This window comes from Pyxicephalus adspersus, chromosome 4 (assembly GCF_032062135.1).
Source record: "Pyxicephalus adspersus chromosome 4, UCB_Pads_2.0, whole genome shotgun sequence".
Lineage (NCBI taxonomy): Eukaryota > Metazoa > Chordata > Amphibia > Anura > Pyxicephalidae > Pyxicephalus > Pyxicephalus adspersus.
In genome coordinates, this window is record NC_092861.1 from 142,224,457 (window position 1) to 142,243,016 (window position 18,560).

The 18,560-nt window shown below is 39.5% G+C and overlaps 1 protein-coding gene across 3 annotated transcripts in view; it reads left to right on the top strand.

Annotated features, from left to right (window-relative positions):
• VASH2 (vasohibin 2) overlaps positions 1–18,560 on the top strand; it is a 59,531-nt gene that overhangs the window by 25,792 nt on the left and 15,179 nt on the right. For all 3 annotated transcript variants that reach the window (XM_072409851.1, XM_072409850.1, XM_072409852.1), the window contains 2 exons: positions 4,817–4,873; positions 7,737–7,811. In XM_072409851.1, coding sequence (XP_072265952.1) covers positions 4,817–4,873; positions 7,737–7,811 — 132 coding nt within the window. The remainder of the gene's footprint in view (positions 1–4,816; positions 4,874–7,736; positions 7,812–18,560) is intronic.

Below are 18,560 nucleotides of genomic sequence, written 5' to 3' on the forward strand. Positions count from 1 at the left end.
TCTGTCTCTGTCCGTCTGCCTGAGCCTGTCTCTGGCTGCGTGTATCTATCTCTGTCTGGCTGCTCCTGTCTCTGCCTGTCTGTGCCAGTCTATGTCTGCCAGTCTTTTTCTGTGTGTATGTCTGTCTGTTTGTCTCTGTCTATTTATTTGTATAAAATCAATCTCTCTATATCTATTCAGCAACCTTTTTATCCCTTCTTCCCCTGTATGGGTATTAGGGATAGGAGACTCCAGTGGTGACTCCAGGACATTAATTGAGGAAGGGATATATTGCTCAGTGTTGGATATTTCCCTCGGTGACACGCTGTGATATATAGTGCAGCTGTTTTCATCCGTGATTCCTCTTCTCCCAGTAGTGCTATATGGAAGTCCTGGATGTCGGCGAGGAGTCTCCGGAAGTTGGTGACCCTCTTTTCTGAGTATTTGGAACTCCATACCAGGAAATGAGCCTCAGTGTCCTTGATCACATGGCTGGAGCCGTGGGCTATTTCCAGGCTTCTAGATTAACTTTCCGAACAATGGGCTCAATTTACAAAACTTTAACCCGTGGAAAAGAATCTTAAAATGTATCCAAACCCAAAACAAATATAAATATTTTCCAGTTAACCAGTTCTTTGATGTAGTGGCTGCATTTGGTTTCTCTTGCAAGGCTTTTTATTTTTACCTGGTGATTCTGCCAGTTGCACACTTCCAGTCCCTAATATGACAATACTCATTTGTCCTTCCTTCTTATCAGAAACAGGACAGGACTAGGACACCCCACTCCTTGCAATTGTCTATAATCGACATATCTGGTTCTGTAGTCCCCAGAGATAACAATGGCATCCTCTACTGTTATATCATTGTTGTTCTACCATCATCCTATTCTGTTTTATCATTACAATCGGCCCATGAGGTCCAGTCAAGTATTTTTATCACCTAAGCAGAGAGGAAATCAGCCTGCTACCGACAGAGGGAAGTATTTTCTCGATCTTCATTTCCAGTAATGTGACATCAGCATTGTAGCTTTGTAGGAGAGGGAGGTTCAGTCCTGCCATGGTATCAAGTGATCCTGTGTGGTTCTCATGCCTGGCACCTTGCAGAACAGAACCTGTACATTTGGCAGCTGGAGCAAGTGACTGCTACTGTACAGCTGCTGCCCCATTCATACCCCATGGGGCTGCCAAGGGAAGACGCTATCTGTAGTATCTCCCCTGAGGCATTAGTCCCCTGGCATAAAGAAGCAGTAAACCTTATGGCCAGCGTGAACTTAGCCTAAAGGTGCGTACACACTTCCAATTTTTATCGTTCCAATCGAACGACGAACGATCGATTGGGCAAAAAATCGTTCGTAAAAAAGTAACCAACGACGCCGACGAACGAGGAAAGTCGCTGGAAACGAACGACCGGACCGACGGATCGGATTGGACGACGATCGTTGAACATCGTTCGTGTGTACGGTCGTTCGTTGATCGTCCATGTTCAGAGCATGCGTCATGAACGAACGTCCGTTCACTTTCCTGTCGTGCACATAGTTCCTCTATCGCTCAAACGATCGTATCTATTGTGTGTACAATATCTACGAACGATCGTGTCGTTAACTCTATGTGCAGGATCGGTGCTATACGATCGTTCGTATATATCGTGCAGGAACGTTCGTCGTTCGTTTTCCAACGATAATAATTGGAAGTGTGTATGTAGCTTTAGTCAGATGCTGCAGCATGGGATGATTTGTGTTTGATATTTGAGCACACAGCCTCGCTCTGCACATTTACCACCAGATACAGGGTTTTTGTATCATCAGAGAGATTCTAAATTCCTCAAAAGGTTGCTAGGGGTTCCTTGAGCAAAAGTTTCATTTTTGGCTATCTGTAAGGGTGACATTCTTCCCAACGGCCAGCAATGTAAGAGGCATTCCGACCATCACACTAATATACTGTGAGCTGTGGATATAGTAATTATAGGATGGGTTCCCTGAAGAACTGAAAGTTGTTTTAAAGGGTTCTTTATGTTTATGAGTTTGAGAAACAGTGGTCTGGAAATTAGATGCTGACCCTCGATCCATGAACAAAGATGGTGCCATCATTCTGATTAATGAATACGGACAAATGTCATAGGGATATGGGGAAATGAGCATGTGCCGCACTTATTATTTCCCCCAGATGTAACACTTTAATATCTAATTCAAGGTTGACCTTTTCTATATTTTGTAAACCTAGGTCTATGCTGAGCTATGAACTATTTTCAGATTCAGTCTAATGTTTGTTTTCTGTGAATATTTCTAGGGTTTGATGGGCATGGCTTGTGCTGTTCTGTATTTCTCCAGCCATGCAAGCACATAGAGGAAATACTTCTCTGTCCTTCTCTCGCTATTGTATTCTTCATCCCTTTTTTCTTGCTTGATCTTATTTCTTTGTTTGTGTCTCAGCACACCTGTTCAGCAAGGTAACACATTACAAAGTCAGCTGACTTTTTTATGCCTTGGCACATGATAATAGAAGTCTTTTCCTATGTCCACGCCTGAATGCTGGTTTTTGTATTTGCAGCTCTTGTTTGACCACAACAGATTGTGTGTTGTCAGTGTCTGCATTGTATAGCATTGTCCCCACAGGCTGGGAGGATCCATCCACACCGGAATAAAGCTTGTTTATTTCATTGCCTCCTGTGCTTTCTCTGTATTGCATTCTATATCCATCGATATCCATCGTCATGTAAGGGATCGCCACGCATTCACTTTCATGTTAATAATTTTAGCCACCGTATCTTTAGATTGAGATTGTAATGATGTGTAAAAGCAAGATTTTGTTTTTACCTCCTGAAAATGTTGCCTATATTAGCTAGATAAATATCTTCTATAGGGAATTTGAAAGCTGAATTGATTGCTTCTGGGCAACCTCCATCTAATAAATCTGAACTGGGCAAACATATTTTGTGCAATAAGGCAAAAGGTAATTACTTATTTTTTTATGGCCAGCCTTTCTGTACCCCTGAGAAACCCTTGATAAAGTTCTCAGATATCCCTGCTTAAACCAATTTATTGGGGATCAGTGGGGAAAGAAGCTTTGTGGTCAGTGGTAAGAATGCGCCTTTTGGAGTGGTAGCTAGAATACCTTTATAGACACCCAAAACATCATCAGTCATGCAGCTGGTTCTACCAATTGGTGTTGGCACCAGAACTCTACAGGCATTATCAAATAGGAGGTCAATCCGCCACATTTTGAGGAAACCCAGGAAACTTTGGGAGGAACCCTTCTGTTCTGTGGTACTGTGGTTGAGAATGGCTCTAGTGGATAATACAAGAGGAATAAAACCTAATTTATCCTTCACTCTTGTCTGGCTAATCTAACCACTGAGGTCATCTCCTCTAGTGCAAATCTAGGACCACACTGGGACCCAATTGATAAACCAGGTAATCAGCAGATGCTGGAGCGGCAGAGTGTAATTATCATTCCCTAGAACAAACAAGTCATCAACACTCACAGTGGGGAAAGTGGTCACTGTAGTTCAGCTTTAGGTGAAGAAAGCTAAGAAACATACATCATCCACATGGACCATGGTGGGTTAAACAGATAATAGATTTCTCTCCTGGTAAAAAAGAGAATAACCAATCTGAAGTTAGATTTTCCTCTTTTGCAAAGATGACCTGCACATGTGGTTCCATTATCTAGATGCAGTGGGTTCCCAAAACAGAAGTTTGCCTCACCAACTTCTTCAAGTTCAGTGTTGATATATCTTTTTGTGTGTATGTGTGATTAACCCCTTAAAAGTTAAAATCTGTTTATTATCATTTCCCGGCCAATTCTTTGGGATATGTAACTAAACCTCCTCTACTTTATTAGCCAGCTGTCAACACTTTGCACAGCTGCTGGCTTCCAATTTTAGGTGTCACTGCTTCCTACTAACAGTCAAACACCGTTTGTTCCCAATTATGTGATCTTTGGGCCTGTTTTATTAAAGTTTTATTAAAGAGTGGAGAAGATAAACTATCATGAAAGAACCTGGGTGATCCAGCAAGCCTGGAATAGATCTGGTCCAGGATTGAAAAACATTTTCCAACTAATGACAACTGATTTTTAAGAAATACGTTCAAGGTTTGCTGGATAACCCAGGCTCTCCCATGATAGTCTGTCTTCTCCAAATTTAGAGAACTTTAATAAATCAGGCCCATTATGTCAGTTCTGTCATAATAATGTCCCAGAATTTTTTTAAGCTCTGTGGGAAGAAGCTGTAGGTGGGTAGCAGCCCCTGTATTGTGACCCAATTCATCAAAAACCACCCAAAATCAGCCAGGTCTTTACAGAAAAGTGGCGGGTGGTGCACCCAGCTAATAGGGGCTGGGGAAGGACACCGCATGGTGATTACATGCAAGTTGAAGGCTTCATTGGTAACAATGAAAGCTTGCAGATGAACACACACATACACCTAATAAGAACTGTATATTAGAGAAAATAAATTTAGAAAATATGGACAGATTTTTCAGATATACAAATTAGAGTTCCTACATTTACTGAGGCTGCTAAAATTCAGAGCAATCAAGAAAAGAAAAAGTTAAATTAGTGAAAAGGGGAGGGGGGTAACTAATGTTTAATTAATTATGTCAATGTGCAATAGCCTTTTGTATTTCTTGATTTGTATGTTCCATACATGTTATATATCTATAAATATATATGGTATATATCTATATATATATGTTATATTTATATATATATATATATATATATATATAAAAACTTTTTTTTGTTCATGCATATATGTGATAATAGCTTCTATTTTTATCTATTAATGCCTTGCTGCCGATATGTATTCTGGTTATTTCTCCTTAATGTCAGAAACACAGATATAACCACACTGGAACACAGTTTTTTGAAATTAGGAAGACCAGACCGATAAGTGGGTATGAATAATTACTTCATTGCAATTCCTGTGTAAATCAGCTTAGCCCGATCCCAGAGTGCATTGCTGGCTATTACTTATAATAAAACTGACATTACATCTGTGATAGGCTCCTATATTATGTCACTCCTGTTCAGGGTTTTTAAAAGTACAAATGTAAAACTGCTGGGGAAAAGAACAGTAAATCTTTACAGTCGCTTGAAAAATAAAAAATATTATTCTGTGCTAGGTAACCAGTCTGCAGAAGTTATAAAAATGAGGAAGAATTCTGAGATCACATGAGAAAGGAAACTTTTCTTATATGCAGGAGGAAGTATATTGCAAACTTCTGCATATGGTTTGGGCAAACTGAGATTATTGTGCTGCGTTTTATTCTCCATAGTAATAAAGCAGACATATGTCCATTTATCTCGTACAGGGTCCATACACCCCTTACCCCCGAGACCTTCCTAACATTGTTCCAAATACAATAAACTCTTTAATATCAGCTGATATGGTCTCTTATCTCACGGTATGTAAAAAAATTGGCATGAAATAAATATAAGGGTTTCATGGCAGGCATTTAGCTGGCACTCAATACTTCAACCAGGAGTACCATCCATGGTCATCTGTCACAGTCTTATGTCGGGGCCATAAAGGTAAAAATAATCTGCTGTTCACTTGATATTATTCCATTCTTTAGGAAATTGGTAAATGGGATCTGCATGGCTGCACCTTATACCATAGGAAGCTTTTATTCCATAAAGCAAACATAACATTCAAACCTTTGTGTGTTGAAGGAGCCTATTTACTTTAAATAAAGCCTCAATGCTGGAGATTACACTTTTGGGCAATGAAGTGCACTCACAACTATGAACATTGTTAAAATGAATCATGTGGTCGGCTGCCATGTGGCAATGCTTGGGTGTAGTGATTGGTGGCTTTTACATGAAAGCAGGTCAAATGATTGAGGGGGAGTGAGGTTTGCTCTTCTGCGGGTCTCGTGGCCAATGATGATTTGGTGTGCTGGCTGTGATTATTATTAATATTAATAATAATAAATAGGATTATTATAGCGCCAACATATTACATTAAATAGGGGTAGCACATGACAGACAGTAAGACAGAAGTAGGAGAGGACCCTGCCCAGAAGAGTTTACAGTCTAGGAGATAGTAAGGTGAGTATGAATAAGCTGGGGAAGGAGATTGGTGTTGCAGGGTTGCCATCACTTTACCTTGGATAAGCAAGGTGACATCTCCTAATCACATGAAAATATTTCTTTTTTATGTGACTCAGTCCTGAATTTATTAAATTAAGAATAAAATTGGCTACAAAATACTTTGCCTTTAAAGACAAATATAGTGCTGATGGTTTTATTCTTAATCCTTTCCTGCCAGACAAACATGTACAAAGGGTTCTGTGAAGCAAAGTGTTCTTGTGACTTTATGTATCGGGCCAAAGAGACAGCTGACAGCAGAATCGCACAAAGGCCTCCTTCTTGTGGGATTCCCTATGTTCACATCATTATTGAAGGCATTGTGTGACACATGTCAGGGTAATCTGTCCAGACATCTGTGCCAAGGTTTAGAGTGAAGCTATTTAAAGGGCCGCTATAAGGACCTGTGTACATGGTAATATTAGGCATTCTGTGTGCAAATAAAATGTTTCCTAATCTTTAAATTATAAGTGAATGTTGTGCACAGGTTGCTTCAATTTACTTTGAAGAAGAGCTTGTTTAAATGGACGGTTTGGTTTTTGTTTGGTTACCCCATACATGATGGCCAAAGTCAACCATTGGGTGCCCATGAGCAGCTACAGGCTTTTTTGAACTTTTTCAAATGCTTTAAAACCTTTATATGAGCTGTTTTCCCTAGTGTTGTGGTTGTGTTGCACAGGATCTGGAGGAGTGTAGGAAGCAGCAATGCACCGTTTGTTTGTCTGTATCCCTGACACTTTACCTTTCCAATTAAGGTATGTGGAAGTGGCTTAGCAGTGAACCAACCATGGGAGTTTGCAAGGGACTTCATGGCACTGGGCAAAATCCGCACTAGTTGCCTGCAAAAAAAAAGACTATTCTACTCTTTTCATTCAGTTCAATGGTGATGAGCGGGCTTGGTGGTTCCTCAATGTTTTCTCAGCTGTAAACTCCTAGCAACCATTTTTAGAAGACTGAGAGATTCAATTTAGCCCTAGCAGACATATTGGGGTTAACTATATATACAGAGCAAGTTCTGCTTACAGTGAACCTGTTACACTTAGTTAGCAGAGGTTATGCACAATAAAACCAAATGTCAAAATATTTAGTAGATTTAGGTATAGTATTTTACGTAAAGTTTTTCTTGTAAGATACGATGTTTGTTTCTGCCTCCCTACTATGATTGACCAATATGGTGGCTTGGAAAGTTGGAAGGGACAGGACAAAGTTCAACTTTTACAAGAAAATTTGTCATTTGCCTGTAACTTTAGCTTTGTATATCTGTGGATCTGCTTAAGTGATGTACAGATTCTGAATGATTGTTGTCTAAGTCGAAGAGTTGTCATCTAATGATCTCACATGAAAAGCTAGCATGTGTACAGTTGACCCTGATGTTGTTTAAGGATCTACTGCAACAGATCCTTAAATGACTGATTTTGACAGTTTTGCTTTTATGGTGAATCTTACAAAGCGAAGGAAAGCACTCTTCACCTGCACTAAGTGACTTCATAATATGGGCCTTTATCTGCGCATTTACTATGTCAATTTCAATGCAGAAAGATGCAAACTTAATTGATGATACTGGTAGCTTTTGAACCCAGGGCTGCATCTCTGAAAACCCACAGTGCTAATCAATAAGCCTCTCTCCTGCCAATTATATGAAAGTCTTCCTCCTTCTTTCTCTTCTAGGTTAATGGAAACGGCCCGTGAAATGACCAGGGAATCCTTACCTATTAAGTGTCTGGAAGCCGTTATTCTGGGAATGTATCCTTGCATTGGTATACTAAGCCTCTTTTATTGTTGTCAGCTCAACTAATCCTATGATCATTTGCTCACTCAGTTGTCAATAGCACAAAGGTTATGAGATAATAGAAGTATGGGAGAAGGAGAGGTTGTATAAATATGTTTTACAATGTGTTTCCAAAGGTGTAAACTGTGAATAAAGGTTGATTCAAGTAGCAACTGCAAATGAAAGTAAAACCATATAATTTGTGCATCTCTGCCAGACTGTTGAGCTAAACGTTTGGGATGAGATGTCCATCGGTGGCCAAAATAGGGAATAAATGATCTCTGTTGGACCTGGTGGTGGCTGCCCACCCACACCTTGTTTCCCATGAATGCCACATTTACAACATTAATCCTGCTTGGCTGCCCCATAATGATTTTCTCAAAGCAGCCTATCACATGTATCTTATTATCAATGCTTTTTTTTTAATAAAGCAAACTGTTTTATGTAGTGGTATATGCCACATCCAGGGATAGTTTTTTCTGCTCAGATACATTTGCAAAGTCATTTTTCTGCTGGGGATGTTTTCAAGGTGACCCAAAGCGCTGACCCTGAGATTAGGACTAGACGCCTCCACTAAGTCCTTCTGTGTTATTTTCTGAACATTTTCTGCTCTGTTTATCCAAGCTTATTTGGCTTTTGTTGTACTTGATATAAACAGAGACACATGGAATACAAACACGAACATCCCGACAGACTGCAGTCCAAAACCACATAAGAAGGAGACTGTGGAGTGTTTTCAGCAAGTACATTGCTGCAGTGATTAGCTAAAGAATGGTTATGGGATGGGGGATATGTGTGGTGTATTGTTCCTAGGGGAAAACTTCCCTAGGGCTTAAATGTTTTTTTTTTTTAACTTATATAAAAATGCATTTTACGGTAGTAGTAAATATTGGTATGAGTGTTTTTTATACTAGTGTAGCTCATTTAGGGCTCCAAGATCCGTCAAACGTCTGCCTTTTTTCTTTGAGGTTATCTCCAAGTGTAAGCCTGAAAATGAGCCAGAACTAAACCGAGAGAAAATGCAGACCTCGTTATAAATCCGCTTCTATTCCTTAATTGGTAATAGAGCTGTTCAGTGATTTTTCATTGGGACATGTAAAAACTTTGGTTAATATCTGGCAGAGATAAAACGAACAAAGCCTAAAATAAAAAGTCTTTCCATCTGAGGCTTACCTCCATACTCCTGCAAAGGTCTGCACAGGCTTTACTATAAAACTAGAAGTCGTATTATATTATGTGATAATGGTATTCTCATCTGTGTGTGTAAAACTTCCCAAACCTGTACAGAATAGCAGATATCTCACGTTTAAGTGATTTGCTGCCAAAAGGAGCAAAATTTCCGTTTTCTAATGTAGGATTACTGAACAGGAAGAAAATATTGTTTCCAGCTATGCTAACCTATGCCAGCTATGAACTGTAATTTTTGGTTTAGTGACCTTATAAAGCTTGAAGCCATTTTTTTTTAATTCTAATTTTGGAGCGTGGAATATTTAAACCTGATCTCCATCCTAAAAAAGTTTGTTATCTGACTGCCTTGATGACAAATCTTTAATACTATCCACCTTATTTCATAGGAGTTTAGTGCATACTATAGCACCAGATTGGAATTCATCTTGTCCAGGTGTTATTTTAGCAAAATAAATTCTGGTTGGGTTAATGAAATTGATAATTTACATTATAAAATGAGAAGAGGTGGCCATGTTCTATAATCAAGCAGAAAAGAACTGGGCACAACTCAATGCACTTTCATGCGGTGATACTAGCAAAGCAGATAGGCTGCAATGCACCACAATGCATGAAATAATAGGTTCCGTACATATTTTTTAGGATACCGTGCATTGATCTTCTGTACATTTAAAAATGCTATTCACAACTTGTAAATGGGTCTCTAACCCCAAACCTAACATGTGATCCTTTAAATAACTAGAACTTTGCCACTTAAACACACAGTTGTGCATCCAGAAAAATCAGTGCTGATGATTGAATTTAAAAAGCAGCTTTTCAAAATACTAAAGCTAAAACCTGATTGGTTTGTATGTGCAGACATCTTCCTTTCTCCTTTTTGTTTAACATTCCCTGTGTTCCTGTTCTTGGGCTTGTAGTTCATCCCTGCTTGTTCAGATATTCAACCCTATTCTAGAATCCAACTGCTGTGCAGAAAATGTCTATTTGTATTACTTTGATTTTGTGGCCGTGGACCTCAGATGAATGTATCTGAAAAGGTTAGGATGTCTTATGCGGAGAACAATTACACATTTATGTGTGGAACAAGTCACTTCACCCAGTTCTTATCCTGTTGACATGGAAACTGCGAGAGTTTAACCTCTCTGTATACTCATTCCACATTTCTGTTAAGAAATTTCAATAAGACATTTGGTACATTTTCTCCAATATAATTCCACGCTGTAGCTGCCCACTTAGGGATCACACAGATTACATCTGCCACCCGCTGTTTAATCAGAATAAGAACTGCTGATGTACTCTTTTTTCTGTATTAGCTTGCAAATGTAATCGCTGGCATGTAAAGTGGAATTTCTCTTGCACTTTTTCATTGAATAAGGTTTTAAAGTAACCCACAGGATTTAATTTTCTAGCATGTATGCGACTGGAAACAAAGCCTTAAAGCCAAATTTTGACTTGGCACCTCCTCTTCCAACGCCCTCCCTGTAATTTAGAAGGCATGCATACCTTAAATCCAGGAAAATACTGAACTTGTGATGTGCAGGATCCACTTCCTCCAATCTTCTCATTGCATTTAGTGGGTGATCCCCAGCGCTTTAGAGAATTCCCCCTACACTGACCCCTACATATTTAAAAGAAATTTTAAAAATTCCTTAAGTTGTTGTCAATGTTCTCTCTATCCTCCCACCCCCTGCAACAAATACCTTGCATTAAAAAGTCTTTTAAAATGCGCTGGAACAGTAACCACTTAGAAAGCCAGTCCCAAGTCTTTTTTGGGATTCATGTTCAACTTCTATTAGCTGTTCATAGCAGTGATGTCAGCACAGGGGAACTGTATTGTTGGCACATTGGCAACACTGGATAGGAGATTCCCCACACCAAAGAACGACACTGGCAAGGGACCTGAATGGCAGATTTAAGTTAAAATAAGTTGCTTCTCAAAGTGAAAATTGGAAAAATATTTCCCCTTAGATAAGTTCAGTCATTAAGCTTTATGTTTGATTCACCATTGGATATATAATTTAAACATATTTGTGGATCATGTCATTATTAATTCCAATGTCATTATCTTTTTTTTTCAAATGAACGGCCATTACTGTTAATATATATTTTTAATATATGGTGAATTGAGTGTAAAATGTGGGACCAACTACAAGCAATCACAGCTATGTGTGCAGACTTACACACGTCATGTATGCATATTTCTGCTGTGTTCTGTTCTTAAATGTTTTACATTTTATTAAAAGTATGAAAAGGATCACAACCATTTTAACAATGTGTGCAGTACACACCTTGCAGGGCATGTCTGTGCTTTTGTAAAGTAAATCAGAAAGGTTATCGGTCATAAGGAAGGGGGTGTATATGGGTAATTGGGGTTACTGTGTCATTCTTTTTCTCAATGTCGTTGATGAATAAAGTCTCACTCACCTCTATATTTACATGCAGCAGATAGTTCTGCTAGTATGTAAAATACTACAACCAAGTCATAATAATCACAATTGTCCTATTCACATGGGCAGGTATTACTGGATGACTTGTATTAAAGAGGAGTCATAGTAGTTTGGTTTATAAATGTAGAAAAGTAAAGCACTGATATTCTTAACTTTGAACCTACATTAAAAAAGAAAAGTCTGCTTACATTGCAAGTCATTTACTATTGGTACAAAGGCATATGGCTGTGTTACACTGGGCCTGATTTAATAAAGCTCTCCAAGGCTGGGGAAGATACACTTTCATCAGTGAAGCTGTGTGGTCCAGCAAACCAGAAATGGATCTGGTCCAGGATTAAAAACATTTGCTAGCAAATGACTTTAAAGAAATCCATTCCAGGTTTGCTGGATCACCCAGCTTTCACTGATGAAAGTGTATCTTCCCCAGCCTTGGAGAGCTTTATTAAATCAGGCCCAGTGTGGCTGCCTGCACGCTTTAGTTAGCCATAACTGCAAGACCTTACCCATGGGTAAACCCTTACAACTAGGGTTAAAGCTACCAGTGAATGTTTGAAGGAATGTCAGATTCCTTTTTTTTATAAATACACCCCAAGTGTCCTTTTCCTAAATTTTTAAATAACATTTCAAAATTGTACTTCCACTTCTGGGGAAGATTACGGCCTAGAGTTTTAATGACCTGGGTGATAAAAATTGGATAACAATAACAAAATTCAAAATTTCAATTTCAATTCCAATTCCAAAATAAAAACCTCAGTTAGTATGCAAACATATATTAAAAATTAATCTGATGCTCGATTTACTCCAAGGATGACCATATTGTCCGATAGTAGCAAATATACATTTAAAATTGGCACAAAATAGCTAGTTCATCCTCCGTTGTATTAGTATTGTCCTAAAAATCTATTCAGTCCTCCCCCTAAGTGTACCTGTGCCCCCCTCCATCCACTAAAACAAACTGTTTTTCTTCCAGGGACCAAGGCCTTCCCTCCATTGGTATGAAATCCTTCAGGTCTGAGCCTCTTTGTAATAAAAGTAGTGTCATAAACGGTACATAATTGGGATTAATTACAGTCCTCCCCATCACAATGTATTCCCTGGTCCCCCGGGGCCTGTGCATGGTGTGGTGGAATGTTGTTGGGTGACTGTGGCAGCCATGTTTGCACAGCTTAGCGGTTGCTAGGCGACTGCTGTCCGGCACTCCACCATTATGGATGTGATGAGGAGATTACTGACAAGTCATTTTAATCCGATCACTTACACGAGCTGTCTGTGACATTTTACAGAGTGGTTTTAGTGGAGCTGAAGTCATTTTTATTGCTGGGATTTTACAAGGCACTTGAGAGATAAGAGACAACTTGCAGGCCATACTCATTTTTGCTTCATTAGCAGATGAGGGATTATTTGTTTCCCTGGTGACCAATTAAATTTCTGAGCTCAGAACGACAAGTCTGTAATACCTGTAAATGACAAGTTTTCATATCTGGAGACCTCAAAAGTATTTATTGGCTTAAACCGCTAGATCCCCTGTTTTTTACTTCCGTGCGTGGAGATTCACCTTCTCTTAGTGAATGTTATCAGTAAGATGGAAATCTAAAATTTATAAGTGATAAAGGAACAGGAAGTGAGGAAAATTAGACAATGGAGACAACTGTCATGGTGACAACTGCCTGAGGCCATCTTCCCTTTGAAGAGATTTCCTTTTATTTCCTGTTGTGTTTTTAAAGACAGGAAGTGAAGAGGAGTCACAAAACCATAGCAAAAAGAGACTAATGAATGTTCTAGATAATTCATTTTGATTAAATAAGGATTTGGCTAGAGATGAACTTCAAGGCAGAACTGCAGCCAGACATAAGATAAACATAATAAAATAAAATACCCCGTCTCAGTGTTCTGAGAAATTTTAAGTTAGATGGGAAGAAGCTGTAGCTGGGTTGTTACTGAAAATTGCTGGGTGGTGCGCCCAGCTAAAGGCGGCTGGAGAGAGAACTGGCATCTGCTTTTACTGCAACGTTATTACAGAGATTTTGCTTTAGATATTTTAGAGGTTTTTCTTGACTCACCTCTTAGTCTGTGGCTGGACATTGAAAGGAGAAACAGCTCAGTGATTAGGTTATTTCTCAGTCACTTTACTACTGTTAGCATGTTTCTTTACATTCACATACATTCCGGCCGCACGAGGCTGATACCAATTCAAAGGCTGGTACTTTAAAGTGGAAGTAAACCCAAAACTAAAAAATCACACTTACCTTCATTCTCACAGACCAGTCTATCCATCGGGAGGTTTCTTCCATTGGGTCCTGCATCGTCCTGGTATCTGTCTTCGGCACAGCGGGAGCACCAGGCGCCGACATCTTCCCCTCTCTTCTTCGAAGTTCTTTTCCTACGTCGAGATCGGGTGATGTAGGTTGGGAAAAAACACGCATGCGCAGTGAGATCGGCAATTTTTTTCCTTATTGATGAAAGTGCTCCTTCTGTGGCTGCCCAAGATGCCCAGGCATGCGCAGAAGGAGCAGCCAAGAGCCTGCCGGGATGTGTGACGTAGGTATCCCAGCAGGCTCTGCACTCCTATTCATTCTTGATGGCCTAGGTAATTTTTTTTTAACTAAACTCACCTTCTTTTTCTCTTAAACCAATGCCGATCCAGTCCTCCTTGGGGATCTGCACCGACCTGTTCAGACCCTATTGACTTAAAGCAGAACTAAACTAAAAACAAAAAAGTCACACTTACCTTTAATCCCGCAGGTCCCCTGACGGCACTGGTCCTTCCCTCAATCTGGTCTTGTGTCGTCCTAGGATTTCTTTTACTTATGTAAAGTAAAAATGTTGAGTTTAGGTACGCTTCATTCTCAGTCATTCATTCATTCTCAGCAGCCAGCTACACCAGGAACGTTCACTGAGCTGAGCATGTGCAAAGATTATAGAGAAGATTGCAAACAGGCAGGTAAATTTGTTTTAATGCAAAAGAGACACCGCTTGTCCATTCTGCTATAAAGAACCTGTCTGCTCACAATTGTTTTATGTTTAGCTCCCTGCGCTATTGGGGTAATACAGACCGCTTTTTATAAATGGTACCTAAAATAGACCCCTCTTTAAAACTCACACAATCTCCAGCCTGAAACTAGCAATGAATTCTTCTGCATTGCATTTAAAAGGAAAAGTTAAAAAAACAATGACATTTTATGTAGTATATAAGTCCGTAAATGATGTATGTAACCCCAACGATAGCAAGCTCCATGCTAGTGTAAGCTGAGCCACTCATGCAGGATGTGTAACAGTGTAGTGAAGTGTGACATTTGTGTGATGGTGTGACACGTTCCACTGCAAGCTTCTCACTCCCATCATCTGCATGCCCTGTGCAATGCTCACTATTCCCATCAGATGACACCGGTGCTGGAGTAGGATGTGCGGACGTGGGAGGTGGTGGCTGTGAAGTCTTTGTGTTGTACTAACAGATGAGTATTACAGACAGGAAAAATGTTACAGGCGAGGCTGTTTATGGAGCGATAACAGAGAGCAAACACGAAGTGTTAACTCTTTTCTTATCACTTGGTTTGCTCAAGTTAAAGCACAAATATATTTGTTACTACCTTTTATTCAGATTTCTATTTTACTCTCTCATATTACTATTGTTCAGCTTTGCTTGATTGTCTTTGTATATTTCCACATTTAAACCTAATAAAAGAAAAATTAAGCGGAGCTATGGCTAAAAATTACTAATTTTTATCCTAAAAGAGACAGGCAATGTCCCACTTACCTGCCTGATTGCAATTTAAATACATGTTCCGCAACAGGTGCCCCCACCTTCATCTTCTCTTCTGAGTTGCCCAATCTTTGGCCAATAATTGGCCAGGCTTCAATGGCCTAAAACGCGTAGGAGTTCATCCGGCCCCATAGGATGCAGGGATACCCAGCATGTTCAGCCATCATGCGCTGAGCTGTGCATGCAGGAAGCTAAGTGTGTTTTATTGCAAAAGGGACATTGCCTGTCCTTTTCTGCAATAAAGAAAAATTAAATTTTTAAAAAAAATTTTTTAAATTTTCAGAGTCTAGAGATGAAAAAATCTATTAAATCAGCATTTACTGCAATATTCACCATCAATTCCAATTTATTACCCACAGAAGGTCAGTGCGCTAAGCAGAAGACTTGCATCATTCAACCCACTTCCTGTGGCCCTGGCTGTCATGGACACGCCCCCTCCATGGGTACATCATAATGTTAACCTAGGTTCACAGTTTTACTGAACTTAATTGTATTTATCTACCACTTGCCATTCAGTGCAGGGGTAACAACCCCCCCCCCCCCCATCATCAGAGGGCAAGGATAAAAATCTGTGACTAGATTAACAAGAATGTTTTGTTTAATGTTTTCATGTTTTTCTTTTTATATATATATATACTTTTATTTTTTTGAAAGTGCAGGGGTAGGTTATGCTCAAAAGTCAAGCACTATTGATTGCCCTTACTGTGATGTCTACGTTATATAGAATGTTAGGTGTAGTGCTCCTGAAATGTCAATGTCCCATTTTGCCTTGCTGTCCAGGCATGCTGGGCATTATAGTTCCTCTTCCTGTTCCCTTTGAAGTGATTTAAAGCCTTGTATTCTTTGATAGATCTAGGCGTGAGAATGTTTAGCGACTCTCTTTTCCCTGTCAGGATGATTCTCTATCCGTGTTGAGTTAGTGTCACGCAGAAAACGTCAACAGGTGAGTGAGAAGGGACAATTATGACGGCTTACCGCAGGCAGCCATTTTTTATCATGGCTGGGTGCCGCTGTCAAATAATGAGTGTTGCAGTTTGCTTAGCAAACTCTGTGGCGGCACCTGCTGAGTAGCAGAGACCAGACAATTTTTCCTAACTGTTAGATCATTGTCAGTTCTCTGAATTCTCTGCCCTTTCTATAGAAGCCATAACATTTCCTAAAGGGGAATTCCAGGTTGTTAGTATTGCGGAGAACTTTAATCCAATGTAGATTTTTGTCTTTTCTCATTCTAAATATTTAAATTTTTTCATTGTGTAATTATTTTATTTTTTAAAGGGCTTTTTCTTCCCAGCTGTATTATTATTATTATACAGCATCAATGTATTACACAGCACTGTACAAAGTCCATAGTCATGTCACTAGCTGTCCATCAAAGGAGCTCACAATCCAATGTCCCTTCCATAGTCATATGTCTCAGTCTAGGGTCAATTTTGGGGAGAAGCCAGTTAACCTACCGGTATGTTTTTGGAATGTGGGAGGAAACCGACACAAACACAGGGAGAACCTGCAGACTCTATGCAGATAGTGTCCTGCCGAGATTCGAACCTGGGACCTAGCACTGCAAAGACCAGATTACTCACATCTAAGCCACCGTGCTAATTTTTTTAGTTGTTATCCGTCTGAAACTCCGTACCGAAGTCCAATGGACGTCAGAGAATAGTCACTCTTTTGTAATCAGATGAATGAACGAGTTCTGTACACACAGCAACATTCTGTGCTATGGAGAACATAGGACGAGCGAGCCGCAACCCTCTATGCTCTTCTGCATAGAAATGCAAATTGTCCGCACCTAATCAGTTGTTTATCATTCCCCTGGGCCAGAATCACACTTACCTTTTAATTTCACTGATCCCTTGATCATGCAGGAGCTTTTATCATCACGTACTGTCCTGGAATTCTCCTTCACCCCGGTGTGGAGGAAGTCACCCCACCATCTTGGACCTTCTTTTCCTTGTTCTGGAAACATCACCTTATCTCACACTGCGTAGGCACGAGATTGGGTAATGTAGCCCGCTGTAAAAGGTAAAAAACGAGTGCTGATCTTACTGTGCATCTCTTTCCACTCAGCAAAAAGAAAATGCCCCTTTTGTGCATGTGCAGAAAGAGCAGCCAAGAGCCTCCCAGGATGCGTAACGTAGGTGCGTAATCTCTGCACTCCCATTCAGTCTTCATCGCAGTGGTAGTCAAGACAGAAAGGGGAGGTGCTTCACTTTTTGGTTAAATATATATATATATATATATATATATATATATATATATGGTGTTGCAGTTAAAAAAAAAAGAACAATATATTGACTTTATGGTCTACCCTTTTTTGTAAAGTAAAAACTTTGAGTTTAGCTCCGCTTTAAGTTTTAGCCTGATACTGATTGAAGACCTTTCTTGTAAATGTCTTCAGAACACAATTGGTGAAGCTCTTTTGTTTTGGGATTGGAGGGCTCAAGTGAGTAGGGCCCAAAGTTTATTATTTAGAACAAAGGATTCTGCAGTTGCTACAACAAGATGGATAATAAGTATTATGGCCCAACTGTGTCCAGCTTCTTACCTATGCATTGTAGAAACAGTGGTAACGGCAAGGTAAGAGAATGCATTTTCTGCAGTGTGTTGTGGTGCAATTCATTCTTACCAGCACCTAAATGCAGAGATGAGAAAAAATGCTGTGCATAGAGACATTGCCTCTGCAAAGGACTATGGTCAGAGTTCCAATATCTTTTCTGCATTAGTCACCACCTTGCTCTCCAATTACCCCTGTGCAGCTTTTACCCTATGATGTGCTTCTGTCGCCCTGCATCTCTGGTTACACTGTAATTGCTACTCCTTTGCTTTACCTAGTAATGGTCCACAGCAAAGTCTATCACTCCATGCAGGGAGCTCTGGTGGACACAAGCAGTTCCTTAGACACTGATATGGAGAGGGTTCACTACCCCACTACAAACTGAGCGCAACATGGGGGAAGGAAATAACGGTAAACCAGCAGAATAACACGAATAACATAGTTAACTAAACTAGTTAACTAAAGTAGCACAGACTTCCAACAAAGGCAGTGAGCCAATGAGCAATAATAAAATTTAAACATATATGAAATAGGTATTGAACTATCCTACAAAAATATAAAAATATAAAATGATGAGCTTCTTTCATGTAAGTCTTTTTATGTTTCTAATTAGGCTTTTATATAAAATATGAGCTATAAAATGTGAACTTTTGTCCTGATGCCAAGCATTACTGCTTTTAATTCATCATAATAATGGGTAATGGTAAAACCGCACCTGGCACATCTTTGTTTCCATTTTTGCAGAAGCTTAAAATCCCATTAACTCACAAAAATAGAT